The sequence below is a fragment of the Chelonoidis abingdonii genome, chromosome 1, assembly GCF_003597395.2.
Source record: "Chelonoidis abingdonii isolate Lonesome George chromosome 1, CheloAbing_2.0, whole genome shotgun sequence".
Taxonomy (NCBI): domain Eukaryota; kingdom Metazoa; phylum Chordata; order Testudines; family Testudinidae; genus Chelonoidis; species Chelonoidis abingdonii.
Genome location: NC_133769.1, coordinates 169,425,675 through 169,447,208, shown reverse-complemented (window position 1 = coordinate 169,447,208; position 21,534 = coordinate 169,425,675). Strand labels below are relative to the sequence as shown.

Below are 21,534 nucleotides of genomic sequence, written 5' to 3'. Positions count from 1 at the left end.
GAATGAGAAACAATTTTTCATATCAAAACTCAGAATATGTATACAGTAACTCCTCATTTAACATTGTAGTTATGTTCCTGAAAAATGCAACTTTAAGTGAAACAATGTTAAGTGAATCCAATTTCCCCATAAGAATTAATATAAAGGGATGGGAGAGGTTAGGTTCCAGGGAAATTTTTTTCACCATACAAAAAACAATTATATTATACACACAGTGTACGTTTTAAACAAACAATTCAATGCTGTTCACAGCTATGATGATTGTGGTGGTGAAGTTAGAGGGTGGGATATTTCCCAGGGAATGCCTTGCTGCTAAATCAGTGGTTTTCAAACTTTTGTACTGGTGACCCCTTTCAGATAGCAAGCCTCTGAGTGTGACCCCCCCATATAAATTAAAAACTTTTATATATATATAATTAATACCATTATAAATGCTGGAGGTAAAGCAGGGTTTGGGGTAGAGGCTGACAGTTCACAACCCCCCTGAGGGGTCCCGACCCCCAGTGCTAAATGATGAACTAGCACTCAGCTGAGCCCTCAAGGGTTAACACATTCTTGTTACTGTAGCCTCTCACTCTGCAAGACAACAGGAATGGAGGGGAGGGAAGAGGAGGGGAGGGGAGATAGCATAGCAGATAGACAGTGTGGGGGGAGAGAGAAATGCACACTGCCCCTTTAAGTAAGCCGACCCACTCTTAAATGCATTCTTTTTAAGTGGACAAGGAAGTTGAGACCAGCAACTACCCAAGCTCTCTGGGTCTCTCTCCATCAGCCTCCCCATCCTGCTCTATATGGAGAAGAAGGGGTAAGCAAGATGTAGGAGCAAGGGAGAGGGGACACGCTGACATTAGCTCCCCGCCCTCTCCTGCCCCCGCAGGAAGCATGAGGCTCAGGGAGCAGCACCTGACAGTGGTGGGGAAGGGACAGACATAATTACTAGCCTGCTGGGCAGCTGCAGCACAGGGAACTTAAGGGAGCAGGGAACTGATGGGAGGCTGCTAGTCCACCCTGGTTCCAAGCCCCCACCAGCCAGCTGCAATGGGCTGCTCTTCCTGCAAGCAGTGGATAAAGTAGGTGGCTGCCAAACTACATTAGAAGGGAGCACTGCGCAACTTTAAATGAACATGTTCCCTAATTGATCAGCAATGTAACAACGTTAATCGGGACGACTTTAACTGAGGAGTTACTGTATTATATAGCTACTGCAAATCAATGTGTAAAGTTATAGAGAAATACAAGTAAACTTTACTACTGCATGCTTGTTTATACAAATATGTACACAACATACATAACTGCCTCCATTCTCAGAACACTTTATAAATGATCTTGTGCTGTGTAGGCCAGATCCTCAGCTGCTGTAAATCAGATAGCTCCACTGAATCTCTGAGAAGGCATGGGGGTAGGATAAGTCTGCACTTTCACAGCTGACAGGGCCCCTGTCTGTGTCTGGGGAAAAGAGCATACTACTACACTGAGCAGAACCAGAAGCAAGTTGGATATGTTTAGAGGACCTGATAACCATGAGGGTGAAGGGGAACATATTTTAAAGACTTTTTAGAGACTGTCCAATGTATTCCATATAGTCAAACTGATTTTCTGTACTAATGAAACTTTAATTGAAAATAAGCAGAGCAAATACACACACCATACACTCTACCTTCTGGATCCAGATGTTTAATCAACCCTGGCAATGTCTAGTTTTCAAGCAATACAACTTCCCTCATTAGCACCTGTTAATAAAAGGATCTCAAACCACTATATGAACAATTTAATAGAGCTTCACATACTCCTGTGAAGTTGGCATCTGTTTATCTTTCTATAAAATTCAGGTAATTAGAGAGAGTATGAGCTGGCCAACTTCTCCTACACTAAGATAACTCACCTGACTATCCATGAGGTTGCACAGATGTGGCAGCCCATTATTTGACTCGACAATTGAAATACCACATCCCATTTAAGTCAAATAGGAAAAGTGTCACTAACTTAAATGGAAACACAATCTGGCACTAAATGATCTGACCAAGGCCACACAGATGAATCAGGGGCAGAGTTAAGGAGTCCTAGCTCCCAGGCCTGTGCTCTAACCCCTAGATGATACACTGCCTCCATATTGAGATGTCCATTTTAAATTCAGATGCAAGATAAGATTTACAGATAAGGATAACTTTTCACCCCTAGATTTCCAAAATGCTGTGGGGAGCTAAACAGGTATGTACACATAATTTTAATTTAAAAAAAGTTAAGAGCAAGCTTCTATGTTAAGTCTTACTTTGATTTCTTCACATATACCCAGTAGATGATACCAGCAACCAGAGCTGCTAGCAGAAGACCAACCACAATTCCTACTATTAGCTTTGCTTGGTCATTAACCTTTTCTCTGTTGCCATCTAAAACAAAGAAGAAAAGTTCATGAGGTGTCTAACAATTATAACACAGCATTAAACATTTCCTATACAAGTAATCCCCCAGCAAGAGAGATGGTCAAAAAGTCAAAACTATTAGAGCAGGGGTCAGCAACCTATGGCACATGTGCCAAAGGCGGTATGTGAGCTGATTTACTGTGGTACACTGCTGTCGGCCTAGGGTCCCAGCCATCAGCCCTGCTTCGCCTGCTGTCAGCCTGGATGGACGGAACCCCAGACCAGCAGTGGGCTGAGCCACTCAGCCCGCTGCTGGCCTGGGGTCCTAGCCGCCAGTCTGCTCAGCCTGCTGCCAGCCTGGGGTTCCATGTGCCAACCCCTGTAAATGTAAAATGTATTACTGACACGCGAATTTACCACCTTAAATTACCACGAATAAATGAAGACTTGGCACACCACTTCTAAAAGGTTGCTGACCCCTGTATTACAGCATTGTGATAACATGAACATTTGTATTGCTATTAAGCATAAGGTTTTTAACAGGGTCTAATTCTTACTGGCTCAGAGACTTGGCAATTTCAATTGAACTCCGAAGGCAAAGAGGACTGTGGAAATTACTCATTTAATGACACTTCATAAAACTAGAGCAGATAGAGTCAAGAAAGAGGGTTCTGTAGCACTTACATACCATTCGGCTCATCATTTTCTGGGATACTTACTGAAATAAAAAAACACATTAAAATTAAAAACAAAAAACTTGTTGGTACCTGAAAGTCACCTTCGCCCTGACACTATGATGCAATATTTAACAATATAATTTATTTTACAGCTAGACTGAAATGCTCATACTTAATGCTGCATCAGCCACACAACAAAATAATTAATCTTATATTTAGACAGCAATTCTTGCTTTATATCCATAATGCATCACATGAAAGTGTTTTGTTCCAAAAAATGACAAGTTTAATCTTATGAATACTTCTGACTAAGCATTTATATGTTAGCATTCATGACAGGATAACTTTTTACCACTTTCTCATTACTGTAGTCCATTAAACCCTAGCACCTATGGATAGATTCTGTTCTGAAATCACATCAAAAGTTAATAATAAACCACAAAACTGGGGGCTAAGAACAGAAGATCTCAGTGACAAAGGAGTTATTTTACAATGTGTGTATGAATGAGAAGGATAGCATATAGGTTGCCTGAAGTATTATTCCCAAACCAGATGTATCATGAGCTACGGTCTATTTCCCCTTGCCAATGTGCCATAACCCTAACCTGCAGGGTTCAATTATAGGAGACTGAGGGGGGTTCTCTTATGGGTTTTCTGCTAAAAGAAGGGAGCTAGTTAGTGCTGCTGTGATTTTTGTGATAGGCACACTGGTCCACTCAGCAGGGCCAGTGCAACTCATTAGGCGACCTAAGCGGTCGCCTAGGGCACTAGCATTTGGGGGGATGGCATTTCAGGTCCTTCGGCGGTGACCACAGCGGCTGGATCTTCAGCCGCCCCGGTTGTCATCAGCATTTAGGTGGAGGGAGCTGGGGCAGGGGAGTGAGGGGAGGGCCCCCTACAGCAAGTAAGGGGAGGGGGGCAGCGGCATGCAGGGGAACTCCCCACCCCAGCTCACCTCTGCTCCGCCTCCTCCCGCTCTGCTTCTCTCCCTCCCAGGCTTGCAGCACCAAACATCTGATTGGCACAGCAAGCCTGGGAGGTGGGAGAAGTGGAGCAGCGACAGCGTGCTCGGGGAGGAGGCGGAACAGAGGTGAGCTGCGGCGAGGAGCTGCTGCACAGCTCCCCGGGCCGGGAGGAGCTGCTGCAGAGGGGAGGGCAGAGATGGAGAGTTGCCACAGGGCTTTGAGGGGGGCGGGGTCCAAGGTGGAAGTTTCGCTTAGGGCACAAAACATCCTTGCACCCATCCTGCCACTCAGAACAGTAGTGAAATCATATAACTAATTTCACATACTGTAGGCCACCGAACAGCCATCCACTAGAAACAAAATTTCTTGCACTACCAACCTAGGCTGGGTTGGAGGACTAAGTCGGTTGTTAGTGCAGGAGACATGCAGAACTTAAAAAAACACCAAAAAAACCCTCTAATACTACTGCAGCACCAATCTGCATCTCATATTATTTAGAGAGAAAAACTGGCAAAAGTATTTGAAACTTTAAGGAAACAGGTTTCAGAGTAGCAGCCGTGTTAGTCTATATCCGCAAAAAAGAACAGGAGTACTTGTGGCACCTTGGAGACGAAAAAATTTATTTCAGCATGAGCTTCCGTGAGCTACAGCTCACTTCTTCGGATGCACAGAATGGAACACACAGACAGGAGATATTTATACGTACAGAGAAGTTTTTCATGTTCTCTGTATGTATAACTATCTCCTGTCTGTGTGTTCCATTCTATGCATCCGAAGAAGTGAGCTGTAGCTCACGGAAGCCCATGCTGAAATAAATTTTTTAGTCTCCAAGGTGCCACAAGTACTCCTGTTCTTTTTAAGGAAACAGCTTCTCACTCATTTTTGAACTGCTTCTAATTGAAGACACTTACTGGCAGAGACATTCATCGAGGTGACAGTTCTTTCTAGTTGGTTTTCAGCAATACAAGTTAATGTAACGTTCTCTTCAGGAGAAATTACAATTTTACTGGAAAATTTTCCATTAACGTAGTTGGTCTCCTCTGTCTGGAAAGGGAAGAAGAAATCAGTAGAACAAAAAATGTACACAGTAATTTCTTGTACTAGAATTGTTTAAGGAAAGTTCTAGAAGTAAATAACTTTAAAAATAAATCTGTTACAGTTTGGAAAAAAGGGAACCATTTAAAATAATAAACTAAATAAACAGTCAAATAATTGATTTTAATATTTTGCTCACTTAAACATGAAAAGCACTTCTCATTTATACTTCCACCACTTGACCGCTTTCCCTCTTTACTGTTTGCACTCTTCAGATATGTCTCTCCTCCATCAAGCTACACATTTATTTTAATTTTGCCTTAAATATCCCAGTGTCATAAAAATTGGTGCAGCTGTACCCTGAATTTGCTGCCATTTATCATCATCATCTGCTACGAGTGCCCAAAATTAATCATCAGTTATTTATATAGGTCCAAGACCTGATCTACGCCCTGAAGCTGCAAACTCCTTGACTTCAGTAAGACTGAAGGTGTAACTGAAGGTAGTATTTGACCATAAGAAATTAATGCACACTGCTGGTGGGTGCTGTCCCATCTATGCTATGCAGAGGACTATCACTGCCAATCTCTGTGCATGCGTATTTGATCTTTTTCTTTAATCTCTCAAAGTCCATCAGGTCTTCCAGACCTCACATACTACTACTTGTGCATAAATGAATGAGAAAAATACTTGCTTGATTTATGATGCTTCCACTACCAGTAGTTGTCCATTGCACAGCTGGTTTGGGAAAACCCTCCACGTGGCAGACTATTGTTTTAGATTTATTTGACTCTGTTTTCTTTGTCATTCTGATCTTAGGTTTTCCTAAAAGAATATTATATTTAAACATTACGGTAAAATAATTGTGAACTGTACAATTTACAGTACTAACAAAGCGTAACTAACTGCTCCATTACCTTCCACAATAAGTTTAAGTGTTTTCCTTTTCTTTAACCCTTCAACCTCCTGTAGAGTAGTTTCGCAGACGTAGTTTCCAGCATCCTGGTACTGTAGACTTGAAAATGATGGACTTGTCTGAATTCTGGTATTGTCCTGATAAAGTAAGAAGTTAGACCACATCATTTCCAATTTAGGCCCCAATCCAAATAAGCAGTGCAATTGATTTCAATGGAACTCCTCATGTGCTTTGTGGGATCAGAGCCTTAAATCACAGAAACAAAGCTAGAAGGGTCCTCAAGAGATCATCTAGTCTATCCTCTGCACTAAGACAAGTAAACGTAGACCATCCATGACAGGTGTCTGTCTAACCTTTTCTTAAAGCTCAAATATCAGGGATTCCACAACTTCCTCCCTTGGGAACCTATTCCAGTACTCAACTATCCTTTATAGTTACAATTTTTTTCTATTATCGAATCTAAATCCCCCTTGCTGCAGATTAAGCAGATTCCTTCTTATCCTATCTTCAGTGGACATGAGAACAATCGCTCACTGTCTTCTTTACAATAGTCCTTAATATACTTGAAGGCTTATCAGATTCCACCCCCTCCCCCCGAAATAATTTTTTCCTTGAGATTCAGGTTTTCTAAACCTTTTATTATTTTTGTCGCTCTCCTCTGGACTCTCTCCAAATTTGCCCACATCTTTCCCGAAGCATGGAGCCCAAAACTAGAAACAGTACTCCAGCCAAAGCCTCGCCACAGAGCTGAACAGAAAGGGACAATTACCTCCTTTATCTTAAATACAACACTCCTGTTAATACACCCCAGAACATTGCTTGCCTTTTTCACAATTGCATCATATTATTGCCTTATATTCAATCTGTGCTCTACTGCAACCCTCAGATCCTTTTCTGCAGTATTACTACCTAGCCAAATAGTTATTCCCTATTTTGTATTTGTGCAATTTTTTCTTCCTAATGTTTAATTGTCCAGCCAATAACTAAAACCCAGCATTCGACAATGCAATTAACAACAGTTGTGCCAAGCAGGAAAAAAGAGGTTTCCAATTTCTAAAAAGTGCTGCATGGACAGCTCTGCAGGCTTTAGTGATCTATTTATATAAAAAACAGGGACCACATGGAAAGTATGCTTGCAAGCTTACCTATGCCTCCTCCCCATGCCCAACACAATAGGTCCCAGCTTTGAAGGAGAGGATCAGAGGATAGTTTGGTGTCTATAGTCTAGTCTTCCCTTGGCCACCCTAGTGAGATTGCCAACAAGGCTGCCAGTTTTGGTAACAGTGGTGAGAAATGGACACTTTCTTTCAACACAAACCACTGACCAGTCATTAGGTGGTGGTCTGTCAATCAGGGTCAGATGTGAATACTGTCTGACAAACTTTCTCACTTACCAATGCCCTGAGACATCCAATCACTCACTCCACCGCCCAACGTAGGCTGTCCTTTTAGTATGTTTATGGGAAACATAACAAAAACGTAATAGCCTAAATCTTCAAAAGTGTTGAGTGTGTGGAGACCTCAATATTTTCAGTGCCAAAGTGGGGTACCTTAAAAAGGGACTGATTTTCAGGCGCCTGCTACAGTTTTTCAGAAAAATCAGGTGCTTTTAAAGTGTCAAGTAGCACACCCAAAAACTGAGGCATCCAAAATCACTGGTCACCTTTGAAAATTTATGCAAATTGGTCCAAACATTTATAGTATTAAATGTCCAGATTAATATTTTAGTTGGTCATTGCTTATAAAAGACCAATTTTAAAAAGATTCTTCCCAAAACACATAAAGAGTAACCCAAATAAAATGAGTAGGAGTTAACAAGAATTGCTACTAACCTTTATCCAAAACACAGTTGCATTTCTACTAGAAGAGATGTTGCATGATACAGGCAGAGCTTCTCCAATCTGCTTTATAACCTCTCCACTAGGAGTAAGTGATAGATCCAAATCTATGATAAAAACGAACATTGTTAAAAGATAAATACCAGAAGAGTGGACCATTCTGAGGGTTTACAGAAAAAAAGAAATCAGTGGACTAATTGCAATTCTAAAACTTAGATTGTTTTCTCAAAAAAAAATCTAAATCAGTTCTCATAAGTGAGACAGATAAATAATGATCCTGAAAAAACACAGTGCAGAGTATTTGCATATTTACTATAATTATAGTCTAAAAGTGAAACATGACACAGATCAGCTAATAAACAGATGCTTTCCCATCTTGTGCAGCTGGAAAAATAATCCAGGAGGTTCATGAAACTGGAGATGTTATCCAGGTAGGGGAGAGAGGTTTTAGCAAAGGGAACAGCAGAGTGGAATGAGAAGGATTTTTGTTAGGAGTGGGGCGGAAATCTGAGTAGAGGACTTGTCTTGAGGGATAGAGAAGAATTTTAGAAACTGCATGTAAGGATACTGGGCAGAGAAGAACAAGGGAGAGAATTCTTGAAATTGGTTAGAAGGACAGGTTGATTCTCTTAAGAGGTGCGGAAGAGCTTCCCCAGTTTGGGGAGGCAGGGTGAGGGGATGGTGCAGGAGGGTTTGGCAACTCAGTGGGAGAAGTGGGTTAGGGCCTTTGTCAGAGAAGTAGGGAAGCAGCATATGTTCTGTTCGTTGATTCTTTTTTCCCAAGATTTCTTCTTAACTGAAACCACACTCATTCATCACCCACTATGTAGCTTTCCAATGCATCATTTCCTCTTTTTACTTCTTATACGATTACATGCGCCATAAGGTCTCAGACATTCCAAGTTCTAGGTCACTCCAGATGCTACTGTTTGTTTTTTGCATACATAATCCTATCTCGAGAGAATAGAAAAGTCGCTCAATTAAACATTGCTTTCATCCCCATCTCCTAGCATCTTACTATGCAAACCAACAAATCTAGTCATCTAAATATTGCATGTATGGAAAATCAGTGGCTGGTGGAGCTCTGAACCACAGTAGATTATAATCCCACCATGGCACACTATTTGCTGGAAAAGCACTGCAACATGTCCTACCATTTTAACAACAGCTGGGAAGAAAAAAAAGCCAGGTTAGACACAAGAGGGTGAATCTCAAAAGAAGGGTTTTTAAAATATTTGTTTTCCTCGGGCCAGAGCCCTAAAGTCCCACTTTGTTCTTTTTAGGGCAGGAGACTCACCAGGCAAGAAATATTTTTGCCCAGCTCTGTAGTACCATATAATTATTCTCATGAAAATGGTGGTATTGCATTTACTGGATTCTGCTGCTGTTGTTGTTAAAGGGTTTAAAATACCACTATTGCATTCAGGCAACTAACAGAGTTCTAATTAAATTGTCATCTACTTTTTCTTTATCCCTTTCCCTATCATTACAGATAATCAAGAAATCTATATATAAGATGCCCCCTTTATTATCCGCTTGTTTTGCCTTCCTGATTCTAAATCCTCAGACACTACAGCAACAGTCATCTTAGAAATACCCAAGACATGGCTGATGATGCAGATAGAAATTCTATCTGTATATTCTCAAGTACTAAAGATCTTAAAATTGCTAAAACCTGTGAATTGTGCTTCACTAATTCCAATAGCAAGCAAATTCACTCAACAGAAGAGTCAACTTTTCTGCTGCTTTCAATCACCAATTTCACTAGAATGAGCATTATAATTAAGGGAAGCAGGCATCAAAGAGAGGACCGGGCCCATCTCGCAACAACAATGAATAATGTCAAATGTTAGTAATATCGGTGTTATTACTAATAAGCCTAATTTCTACTATTAGTGGTTACATGAACTCTCTCTCTGTTGGTTCACTTGCTACTTCACACAGCAGGCACACGTACAAAGACCTTACCAAAGAGAGACAACTACCTGATCAGTATCATTTCGTTTCCCTCTTTCAGAGAGCATGTCCCCAAAATCAAAACCATCAAAATTCAGTAAGAGATACTAGGAGTTCATCTGTTCTCCCCACAACGACTCAGACAAAGAACAACTGCACAGAATGCTGCTTCACATGGGTGAGGGAGGATTAGTTCTCACTCAGCTTGTCTTCTCCTATTCTCTGAGCACATGCTAATATAGGGTAGAGAGGCTATGGCAGTTTTTTGCTCGGGGTTATTCCCTTTTGATGTCTACTCAAGCCTTTATTTCTTTGAAGCAGGATATCAACCCAGACTCAAGAGATCATAGAAGATCATTCAGGAAGGAATCCTGTCACAGGAAGCAAGAACTCATTAAATTCTCGGCCTTCATCTCTGCAAGACTGACACTCTGAAGAGAGCAGTCTTTAAACGCAGACCTCCTCCTGGGTAACAGGCTAGGTCCCCTCCCTTTTCAGTGAAAGAATCGAGGCCACCACCCTTCTCACATATTGCTATGAATCATTCAAAGTTAGGGAAAAACTGCAGTGAACTTGAGACTTAAGGTCTTTACTTCTGAGCTGCAAAGCCCTGAGAGGTGTTTATAGAACGGGCTGGGAGACTAGCTCACATTTAGCAGAGGATTCTCTTGGAAATCATTGTGGGCATCTGGGTAAACAGTTTGTCCGAATACACCAATTTTCCTTATGTACACCTCCACCCCGATATAACGTGACCCGATATAATGCAGTAAAGCAGTGCTCTGGGAGGGGCGGGGCTGTGCACTCTGGTGGATCAAAGCAAGTTCGATATAATGTGGTTTACCTATAACACGGTAAGATTTTTTGCCTCCCAAGGTCAGCATTATATCGGGGTAGAGGTGTACCGTGACACACACTTTTCATCTGTTGGCACAGATGTTACTGAGTAGGGCAGTATGAAAAAGGTTTGCATACACTTGCCTTTCTAGGGGGGAAAAAAATTACTAAAATACTCTATTTTTACACTGACTTGCTTCAGGTTTCTTTTTTCTGCCTTTAAAACTCCCTTCATTAATTTGACATTAAAAACAAACTCCACAGTAGGTACCATATTTAATACACATTAACTTTTAATTTAGTATAAACTGGAAGACTTGGATTGATAGCAGTACTGGCTTTACATATGAAGTAGCATGGTGAAGATGTGAGGATTACATCCCACATGTCATTACACCACCATGGAGCACCTGAGGGTGTAAGAGCCATTTAATGAATATGGGAAATACTAAAGAGATGTTTCTCATTCTATTGCGACGGTGGGATTTCAAATCAGGAAACTAGGAAGTGCCAGACTGGATTTGAACTATGTGTTGTAATCAGGAGGGTTAAGTGCAGTACATCATGTAATTTGGGCATCCTGAAAATATTAACACTCCAATGTGAACTTCTGCTGGTCTACTGGGAGTTGAAGGTTGTATCATATGATTTGAAAGATAATGTCCCTTAGATTTTTAATAACGTTTGACTTGACATCTCTTACAAAAAACTAATGATCTTCTTGCACTCTAGATGCTTAAGACTGGTTATAGATTTCCTAGAATTATGTTGGTTTACAAGGATCAATTCAATTAGCAGAACCCCTTGATTTCTGTAGTTTCATTTAGCTTGAGCACACATTCCTGAGCAGAAAAGAGGATCCTTTAGGTCTGACATAAGGGTCTAGACAGAGGCAAGCAGCCCCTGCAGGAGTGCAGGGATACATTATGTTCTAAGTGGGAACAGTGTCTCCCAGAACTCCACAGAGCGGTGAGGTCACCCAACTATCCTGTGACAAGGCACAACAGGCATTCTCTGCTGCCCCAGTCAGCTGTGTTGGTCACTTGAAGGGGACCATGGACCCACAAAATGTCCCACCTTCCCTTGAGAAGGCAAATGCCATTGCTGGTGCTAACTTCATGCAGTTCTTGTGGTCAGTGCGTGAGAATGCTCCTTCTGTATTGTCCCCCACTTCCTGTATGGACATAATATACTGCTAAAATTTGGTGAGTAACAAAAATTAAGGCATTTTAATATCAATATTCAGCTCTACAGGGGTCTCACAATGTACTTTCCACCTAATGTTTTTGTGTTTTGCATGGAGAATCAGGATTTCCTACAAAGTGCTAATGTAACGTGTTTTAGTGTCAGCAGGAAGTTTCTTCCCAAACCCAACATCTGTAAGAGACCAATACAGTCAAACTGCCCAATAAAAAGTCTGTTTGGCATCCACTATTATGAATGAAATAGATATATTTAAAAAAAAAAACAAAATAAACCTGTTGTATATAGATTCATGGATGGAACTAAAATATTTTCTATTAATTGTTCCTTAAGATCATAAAGTCAAAAGTGAGTAAATAAATCCTTAAGTAGTCTTACTGCTGAGGTTAAGTATACCATAACTGAACCACTGAAAGGAATGCACACCCCTGCAATGACAGGAGAAGCAAAAAGGCAATAATGTAGTTAAATGGACAGGTTGAAGAATTTATTTGAGCCAAACAAGTATTCTTAAAAAACCAAAACAACCCAGACCTCCACACCTCCCCAAATAAGCCTACAGAAAGAAGCAAACCATGGTAAGTTAAAAAGTGAGATGGAAGTCAGAAGGGCAAAGATGGAATTTGAAGATCAAATAGGCAAAGACATGAAAACATAATTTCTTGTAAGTATATCGGAAGCAGAAAGCATTGGTAGAAGCAGTAGCTCTGCTGAACTATCAGAGTAAAGTGAGCAATTATAGAGGAGAAAGCTGCTGAAGAGAAGCTACATGAGTTCTCACCACAATACACGTTGTGGAGATTTCCACCTTAGGCCAACAATCTTTAAATCATAAAAGCAAGGCAATGTTAGGGATTGAGGGGTCAAAAGAATAGATACAGGAACACACCGATTAAATTAAAGAGGAACAATTCAACAGGACCTGATGCTATACATTCAAGAATTCTGAAGGAAGTGGCTGCTGACAACAATACACACTCATTAAAATCAACTACTATACTGAAACTCAAAGGCAGTAAATGTTGCCCCTATCTTTAAAAATGATGCTCGGGTGATTCTGGAAGTTAGACAAGCAAGCCTTACTAAGTACCAGGAAATTGGCTGAAATAATATCTGAACAACTGGATTATAAAACACCGAGATGAACATTTATTGATAGTAATAAACCAAAATCAGCATGACTTCTCCCATCCATTAGAATTCTTTCAGCCTGTAAACAAAATAGTGGATAAAAAGAACTAGCTGATAAAAATGATTTGGATTTTTTAAAAAAAGCCTTTGGAAAAATCTCTCTTGAAAAGACTATTGAGGAAATTAAGTAGACACAGAATGAGAAATAATGTCATGGGTGAGGAACTCACTAAAAGTCACAAAATAAATGGGGAGTTTTCACCATGGTAAACGGTTGACAGTGGGTTATATAAGACCAGAACTGATGTATGTTTAAATAATCTGGAAAAGGGTATGACTAGAGACACGGCAAAATCTGCTGGTGACAAGAAATTTTACAGGTTAGTGGACACTTTAATATTTTAGAGCTTCAGAGGGACTTGCATATCTCAGTGAATGGACAACATAATGGCAGATGCTGAAAGTCCTTGTTAAATGTACAATATTCATTAGAAGAACAGCTTGAATTACTCACACAGATAAATCAGTCCCAAATTAACTGTAATCTCTCAAGAAAAAGAGCTAGGCATCTCTGTAGGTAATTAAATGAAAACCTTTGCCCACTATACATTAGCAGTAAAAAAGAAAAAAAGGCAAAATATATTAAGATATGTAAATAATAGGATGGAGAATAATAATAAAATTATGGTGAGGCCATTATATAAATTGATATTATACCATCTCCTGGAATACTGTGTTCAATTCTGATTACCTTATCTAAAAGGAGATGGAGCAGAAATAGAAGAGATGCAAAGTGGGGGGGGCAGGGGAGAGAGCACAGGGATATTTTCAGACTGTCTTCATGCTGAAGTATTTGTGACAGTTTAAAGAAGTGACAAATGAAAGAGTGGTACGGCAATGGTATATAAAATAATCAATGTGGTAAAGAATGCGACTGGGTGCTCCTCTTTATCCTTATACATAATATAAGAACAAGTGGGTAGTAAATGACATGGAAAAGCAACACATTTAAAACCTAATAAATACTTTAAAAAATGCCTATTCTGCTGGCAGAATTTATTGCCACACGAATTTAAGGTCAAGAGTTTACAGGATTCAAAAAATGGTTACGCATTTTTAATGAATAATGAGAAAAACCACAGAAATATATTAAGGGATATCAACTCTCTTACGTAATAAGCCAAACACTAAATGACTGCTTTAAGGAGAAATTTCCACTACGGATATAGTTAATCCTTTATTGTCCACCTACAATGTTCCTAGCACATTCCTCTCAAGTAAGTGGTACTAGCCCTTTTCTGAGATAGGATATTGGACTAGTATGATCCAGAATGGAAATTCCTGTGAATCATGGTTTTGATTGACATAATAAAGGACCAAATGATGCTTCTGTAAATTTAAATGGATTCTGAGATAGTGCCTTCATACAATAATTTTTATATTAAAATACACAAGTTATCACTGATTGCAACTTGTCAAAAATATGTTTGCTGAGCGTCAGCACAGTTTGCACAGTATGCAGGCCTGTTTTAATCCACTGAATTACAGTGGTATTAAAAGGTATCAAGTTAATAAAAATGCACTTACTTTTTTCTAAGACAAAAGATCAAATACTGTTTGCAATTATTCCATGCTCAGTTCTCCTGTAGGTGACAGAGTCCAATAAAAGATATTACCTCAGCCACCTTGTTTCTCTCTAATATCCGGGGACTGACATGGTTACAACTACACTGCATACAGTTTTACGGTAGTCAGTAGGACTAATCACTTGAGTAAAACAAGGAGGGATTGGCCCAGAATTTGTCAGATGTTTGAATTGTTTCTGGGAATGAAAGATACAATGACTTACAATGAACTATGATAGTGGTGGAGTCCTCCATGCTTCTGTCAATCAGAGAGCATTTGTATTCTCCTGTTGCATTTCGTCTCACATCTGTCATTATGTAAGTATCTGAGCTTCTTATGCCTTTGGATTCTCCCTGTGGATGGAAGTATTACACTTATGGGTTACAGAGAGTTGCTAACAACAGGACAGTCACGTGTTCTTTGAATAATATTTTATGAAGCAATTTTTAGACTGAAGTGCTTCACAGCCTATATACATTCAGCACCAGTGAAATCCAACCACCTTGGAGTATAGCAGATTTAATTTTGTTGCCCGACTGCAGGCATTGCTCAGTTGCAAAGTCATTCCCGCATTAACAAAAAAATTTTACTTGGAACATTTAACTTAAATGACCATTTTCAGAAATGTTAGAAAAATACAAAATCTAAGATGTTTAACAGCTAGATTGGCAGGGAAGATTACAGACAGAACAAAATGTATAATAACCATAAGATTCCAAAGAGAAACTATGATGGGGGAACAATATCTTATCCGAAATGCTACAAGTTCCAGGAAACATTAAATGCTGAAGTGTATCACAAACATTGTTAGATCCTTAACACAGCACTAATTTTAGCTCCCCTCAAGCAAGAGAACGCTGTAGATGTAATTAGGAGGCTGAAGTCCTTGTCAAATGGAGCCCTTAGCTCACCCATGTTCATCACAGAACAGGTGCACTGGCGGCTCTTCCCCCCATCTAAGCCCCCCTTCTACAACTGCTGCTTAGCATGGCTTAAAAGGGGGTTGATTGGGGCATCAGTTCCACTCTCCCTAAGCTTCACCTGCAGCTTGAGGTAGAGGAGTGGCTTCAGACCCTGCCTCCCCTCACAGTTCTGCAGCAATGCAAGCTGCAAAAGGAGAGGAGTCCAAAGTAGTTGAGGGTTATTAAGCTAAGTAACTGGTAGTCTGGAGCTCCTTGGAAGTACATGGTCTTCCTGTCCTGAAAGTAAATTGATTCTGACGGTGTAGTGGGAGCAGAAAACACAGGAAGAATGTAAGAAACAAAAAGGAGGAAACAAAGGTCAGTCTACAAATGATCACATTTCTGTCTGAAAATATTTCACCTATTATTGCAAGATTACTATAACTAATATATACTATAATATAAATGTTAACTTTATTTTCAATTTTTACTTTCTGCATTTGACAGCAGGTTGTGTATTATTTATTCCACTGTTTCCCTTGTATTGTCAGTCAATCCTTGTTTGTGTTGAGTAAAGACAAAATAAATACAGGAAGATGTAACTGTGAAACCACAAGAAATGCCAGGCATGATATCTGAAACTACTTTAAACTCGTGTGAAAAGAATGTTTGTCCCTTTAAGGCGTAGTTAATAATTTTCACATTGTTCTTTATAAATCTTATTCCCCATTTAAAAAAAATTCCATTAATACATTGTCTCTCTATTTTTCACCATACAATTCTAATGTTCTTCTGAAGGCTGTCACTACAGGAATTAATTACTCAATATACTTTACAGAGAAAGATCTAAATCTTAGATGGGATTTTGCCACCTTAATTGCTACATTTGATTTTTCTCGTGGGATTACTCTGTTCGTATTTGAGTTAAATTGTTTTCCTCTGGCGCTTTTTCACCATTGCATCTCTATGAACACCACTGCATCACATATTTTGTGTAAAAAGTTTGCTAACCTGTGAAGAGGGTAAAAAAAATCTTCACTAAATTTTGATAGATTCTCTGCAGGTTCCAGACTGGTATCCTCTCAGGGAGTTTACCGAGCTTGCCAAGGTCATCTTTTCACTGTGTTAATAGCATCAGATGCCTTAATTTGTTATATAAGCCTTTATAACTTCAGTCCACAGAACTAGTGTTGAACAGCAGTACCCACAGCCATATGCATTTTATGCATGGTGCCTACCATTGGCAGGACTTGAATAAGATATAGGCAACCTATGCACATGCCTAGTGCATCACTTGTTGAAGGGAGGGGCAACCTGAGCTCCGGCTGGACTGATACTGGTGCAGGAGCCATCCCAACAGCATGGGCCAGGAGGAGCAGCACTGGCTACTCTGTACTGATTCAGGTTTGGCTCTGGCATGCCCCTCCCCTGCCCCCATCACAACACAGGGGACATGGGGCCAAACCTGCATGGGCAGTGAGGTGGGTCTGTACAACTCCTCCTGGCCACTGCCATGAGTCCAGCTCCCACATCTGGACTCCCCGGGGGGGGGCGTGCCCAGCCTTGCTGCACTTCCAGCATCTCACGTTCCCTCTGCTCTGCTCACAGGACTTGCTCAGCAGCAGCTCATCACCTGCTAGAAGAACGGGGAGCTGCACTGAGTGCCTGCCTGGGGGAGCTGACTAGGAGAGGAGCAGTGGGAAGGGACACTAGGGGGTTTTGCTGTGGTAAGGTAAAGTTCGACTGGTTCAGTGTGGGTGCCTCTGGTGTCAAATAATAGGAAGAAATAGTACAGACTATTATAGCTAAGTAACAATAGTAAGGTAATACTTACTGGAGTATAAAACAAAAACTCCTGTGGAGGGGGGTTACCATTTCCTGAGCACTTTAGAGTGATGTTATCACCTTCTTTGAGGGTATTTCTTTGTGATAGCACTTTAATTGTCACCTTCTCTGTAGGATCTGTGAAAATAATGGACACAAGTTAATAGTTTTTGTCAAGTACCAAGATAACTACGCATAAAAGGTAAATATATATATATATATATATATATATATATATACATACACACACACACACACAATTTTGTCCAGAAGCCGGTGAGGGTATTGCATAATTTTTTTTTAAAAGAAGGAATGAAGTTATTAGGTATTCTTCCATACTTAGCAGTAATCTTCCTAGAATAAACTACGTAGAAACTCTGTATAAAATTCAAGTTTTCCTTAGCAAAATGCCTATAACTGAAGCAGGAGTGACCATAATTATTTCATGTAAAAAGACCAGTAGGAACAATTTCACAGATGATTTCATTATGAGAGACTTTAACAGCATTATATGCAGCTTGCTGTTTGAAGGGCTTGCAGCAGCCACAAAAAAACTAAAGCTATCCGCTCCCATGCACTAATTAGATAATAGTATCTTGGATTAAATAAAAAGAAATATTAGCTAAGCAACTATAGTCAGGCTCCTCTTAGTGCAGTAGCTTTCAGAAAGATGAATTTGGTGAACTTAAGACTCAACACAGTCAACAAAGCTGTAAATGTAATATTTCTGTCATGTTCAATAGGGTTGAGCTATAACATATTGTACTGTGGTAATTTTTTAAAAATCTTATCTTTACTTTTTAAGAGTATTCTCTAATATAGGTTACTCTTCCTGTAAAGGATGTTAAATATACTTTTCAAAAGCTGAGTAAAATAGGCCAGATTAATGAAAGACAATGTAGAGATAACTTTTTATATTAATTTAAATAATATATGGTATTCTAATCATGAGATGCTCTTGCATTAGGACAGGGTATGGCAGACCTCCACTGCCTTCATTAGGACTCCATTAAGGTCCATGCTGGTGGATCTCTGTTCAGCACTGGGATAGCTGCACCTACTTTTTAGTTGACAAAAATGGTTAGGTTTGCTCTAAATAATAAATCACATGGTACAATTGTTGGTTATAATTTAAAATTTTATATATATGAACAATCATTTGACAATGCTATTTACTCAGCAAAGGGGAAAATGGAATGGATCAGGAAGGACAAGGCTCTTGGGCTGTGACGCGAGTGAGGGTAAAAGGCTATAATGTGGTTGCGGCACTGGACAGTCTACCACGCTGAGGGGAAGTCTCAAGACTTGTGTGGCTGTTCTCTTACTCGAATCAAGGGTTAAAAAAAAGGGAGGGGGGAGAGCCTGGGATAAAGACTTCTGAGGCCCTGTCTGTAAGAAAAAAATTGTACTGAATTAAACCAGTTTAGAATTTGATTTAGATAAATGGGAGCATCCCTTGCGAGGTCGCTTTTTTATTTAGAGGTACCTTGTATTGATTTAACTAGTGAGGCTGGCAGCAGACAAAAAAAAATAAAAGATTACTGTTAAGTTAAAATAAGTCCACACAAGGGGATTTCACCAGTTTAACTAAATCTATTTCTCTGACTGATTTAGAGAAATCAGTGTAACAGTGAGGGTAGTTACCCAGCTTACCAAGGGAGTTGTACTGGATTCTTGATTTAAAAATTACTAGTGACTGAGAGTGTACGTTTTTACACAAGGGATGCTTTAGTTCAAATAGGAATTAATTCCGAGAAGTTCTATGCTATACACATCAGACTAGATCAGTGGTTCTCAACCTATTCACCATTGTGGGCTGCATATGCAGCTCTCTCGGTGTAGTGTGGGCTTCATCCATACAATGTGTTTGTTACCTATTGGCCCTGAGAATGTCACATGGGCCACAGCTGTGTGATGACTGGACCGCAAGCAGGCTGCAGATTGAGAACCAATGGATTAGATGATCACCAACAGTCCCTTCTAAATTATGAATCCTTGGCCCTAACTTGCTGGCCACACATTATCCCTCTCGCTAGGTCAGGATCCCCTTTTCCCTGTCCTCCTTACCTTGTGCAAGTAACACTCTGCACCTGCATTTTACAGGGTCAATGTCTAGAAATGGATATTGATAGCCAAATATTTCACATGGCCATTCAGTAACCTATCCTGATAATTCTATCACAAAACCACCCCTATCCCAACCTTGACGCTCTTTTTTTGGTAGCCTTAGAAGAGGCCAACGAGTGAACAGACTTGGAGTCTGAACCACTCTTTCAAACCTAAAGATACAACTCTTCCATAACAAGTCTGATGTATGCTGGTGAGGCAGTGTAGGAAAGTTTGTATGTCCCACTGGTGAGTCTCTTCTGTGACTCTCACTTCTGAGTTCAAGTCAACATCTATGAAGCCCTGAACTATTTAGTCATATGAGCTACCACATCTCTACCGCTGTTCCGTTGCAGAACTTATCATTTAAGTCACTCTTCCTATAGTTTTCTGGAACTTGCTCCCTACAGCAGCAGTGCACCAGACACTGAATGTAAAGAACTTCAGAGCTCTGCATAAAACTTATCCATATGGTCAAGGCTTTGAAAGATTTTGGGTCTCATTTTAATGGAAGAGTTTTTTTGTTGGTGGTGGGTTTTTTGACAAAATTGTGTGTATTTTTGTTATGGAGTTGAGTTGGGAGTGGGATTCTTCTTCTGGCATATGGCTTCTGGCAGCATGAACAATGAATCAGATGACGTCTGGTACATAAGGTAACCACTCGATCGTGGCATCATGTGGAAACAGTGAGCACATCCGTCCTCCATCAAGATGGTAAAGAGGGCAGTCCACAGCCAGATGGCATGCTGTTTGTTCTTGAGGTCTACAGAGGTGGGATGGTGATATCAAGAAGCCCCAACAGTAAAGATATAAGTTAAACCGCCCATGATCACAACATATCCTGTTGTAACAAAGAAGAATCTTTCATTTAATGTGGTTGTTCTGAGGGGTATGCAAGAGCTCCTCTAAAGAAATCAGTAGACACAGATCTCAGTTGTCTATCTACCAAGAAATCCAGAATATAATCCCACACTGCCTGCTGCCCTGATTCCTTAGAAATGCAATTTCTGATGTACTGTCTGAGAGGCTCAACTACTTCGGAAAAGGGGCGTCTTGGTACTTCAGCCAGCATTCTTGGTGCAGCTTTGAGATGAAATTGTGAAGTAAGCTGTCCTGGTGGTTGGCTGCATAGCCCTGCCTTCATGACTTATTGCTGGGGGAGCAATGCCAGCCAGGACCAGAAAGTTGGAGCCTAGAGTTGTCCAGGCTGCACCAGTGATGATATGAAGGGAAGAGTAGATCACTGAGCCCAACTTGCTGCAGTGACTACTAGAAACCCATGCTGCTGCATGGTATTTAGCAGGGGCAATAATTAGGGCACTGGTAGATATCCAGCAGGTTACAGCACTAGTGGCCAATGATAAGCCTGCGGAGGAATGGATTTTTGCACATCTTCTCCATGTGTTGTTGGAAGGACAGAGCAGTCAAGCTTTATCCCTAAATAAATAAGGTACAGTTAAACAACTGGCTCATTCTTCAGGAGAATCTTGCAGCTGTCGATGAGTGGGATTCATCACTGACTTTAAACTGAACAGCTGGTATTGTGTTATTTTCTGATTAGTTGTCTTTTAGAAATTTAAGGAATGATAGAGCTTGGTGATGCATCTGAATGCAAATGAGTAGGTAAATAAATAGATTTCCATTTCTTGGAGCCGTAATCTGTCTTTTTTTTTAAACCTGTACTGAATTCAGCTAAAGAAAATAATTAATAAGAAGGAGAAAGAAACTAATTAAGATTACTGACACATTTAAAAAAAAAAACACTTGTATCTCACCAACAACAACTTCATCTAACAGCAGTGGAGAAATCTGTTCAAAGCAGTTCTGGACACCTATTCAAACAAGATTATAAGGATCTCAGTTTAGAGATGCATTTGAAAAGAACAAGGGACTGAAGTTATATTAAATGAATAAAGGTATTTTCAGAAGGAAACTAATAATGCTTCATTCTGTGGCTGAGGGAGCTTCATGCCATGTACTCCTCTTCACTAATCAAGGATATGCCCAATTCCCATTGTTAGTTAATTGGCAATGCAGCGATACTAAATGTCTCTAGAGGAAGCTAGAGATGGGTGTACGAAGAAGTTATCTTAATTAAATTGTCTGCTGAAAGAACAGGATATAATATGCTTGCTAGCCATGCTCTTTTAATCTTCAG

At 40.1% G+C, this 21,534-nt stretch overlaps 1 protein-coding gene across 6 annotated transcripts in view; it reads right to left on the bottom strand.

Annotated features, from left to right (window-relative positions):
• The window catches only part of ALCAM (activated leukocyte cell adhesion molecule), a 182,992-nt gene that overhangs the window by 16,750 nt on the left and 144,708 nt on the right, over window positions 1-21,534 (bottom strand). For 4 of the 6 annotated variants that reach the window (XM_075072576.1, XM_075072571.1, XM_075072566.1 and 1 more), the window contains exons 7-14: window positions 17,281-17,408; window positions 14,768-14,897; window positions 7,786-7,898; window positions 5,955-6,090; window positions 5,728-5,862; window positions 4,914-5,042; window positions 3,049-3,078; window positions 2,270-2,387 (exon numbers count right to left, since the gene is read on the bottom strand). In XM_075072576.1, the coding sequence (XP_074928677.1) occupies window positions 2,270-2,387; window positions 3,049-3,078; window positions 4,914-5,042; window positions 5,728-5,862; window positions 5,955-6,090; window positions 7,786-7,898; window positions 14,768-14,897; window positions 17,281-17,408 (919 nt within the window). Of the gene's footprint in view, window positions 1-2,269; window positions 2,388-3,048; window positions 3,079-4,913; window positions 5,047-5,727; window positions 5,863-5,954; window positions 6,091-7,785; window positions 7,899-14,767; window positions 14,898-17,280; window positions 17,409-21,534 lie in introns of all 6 variants that reach the window. The other 2 variants (XM_032765819.2, XM_032765817.2) reach the window with 1 other exon arrangement.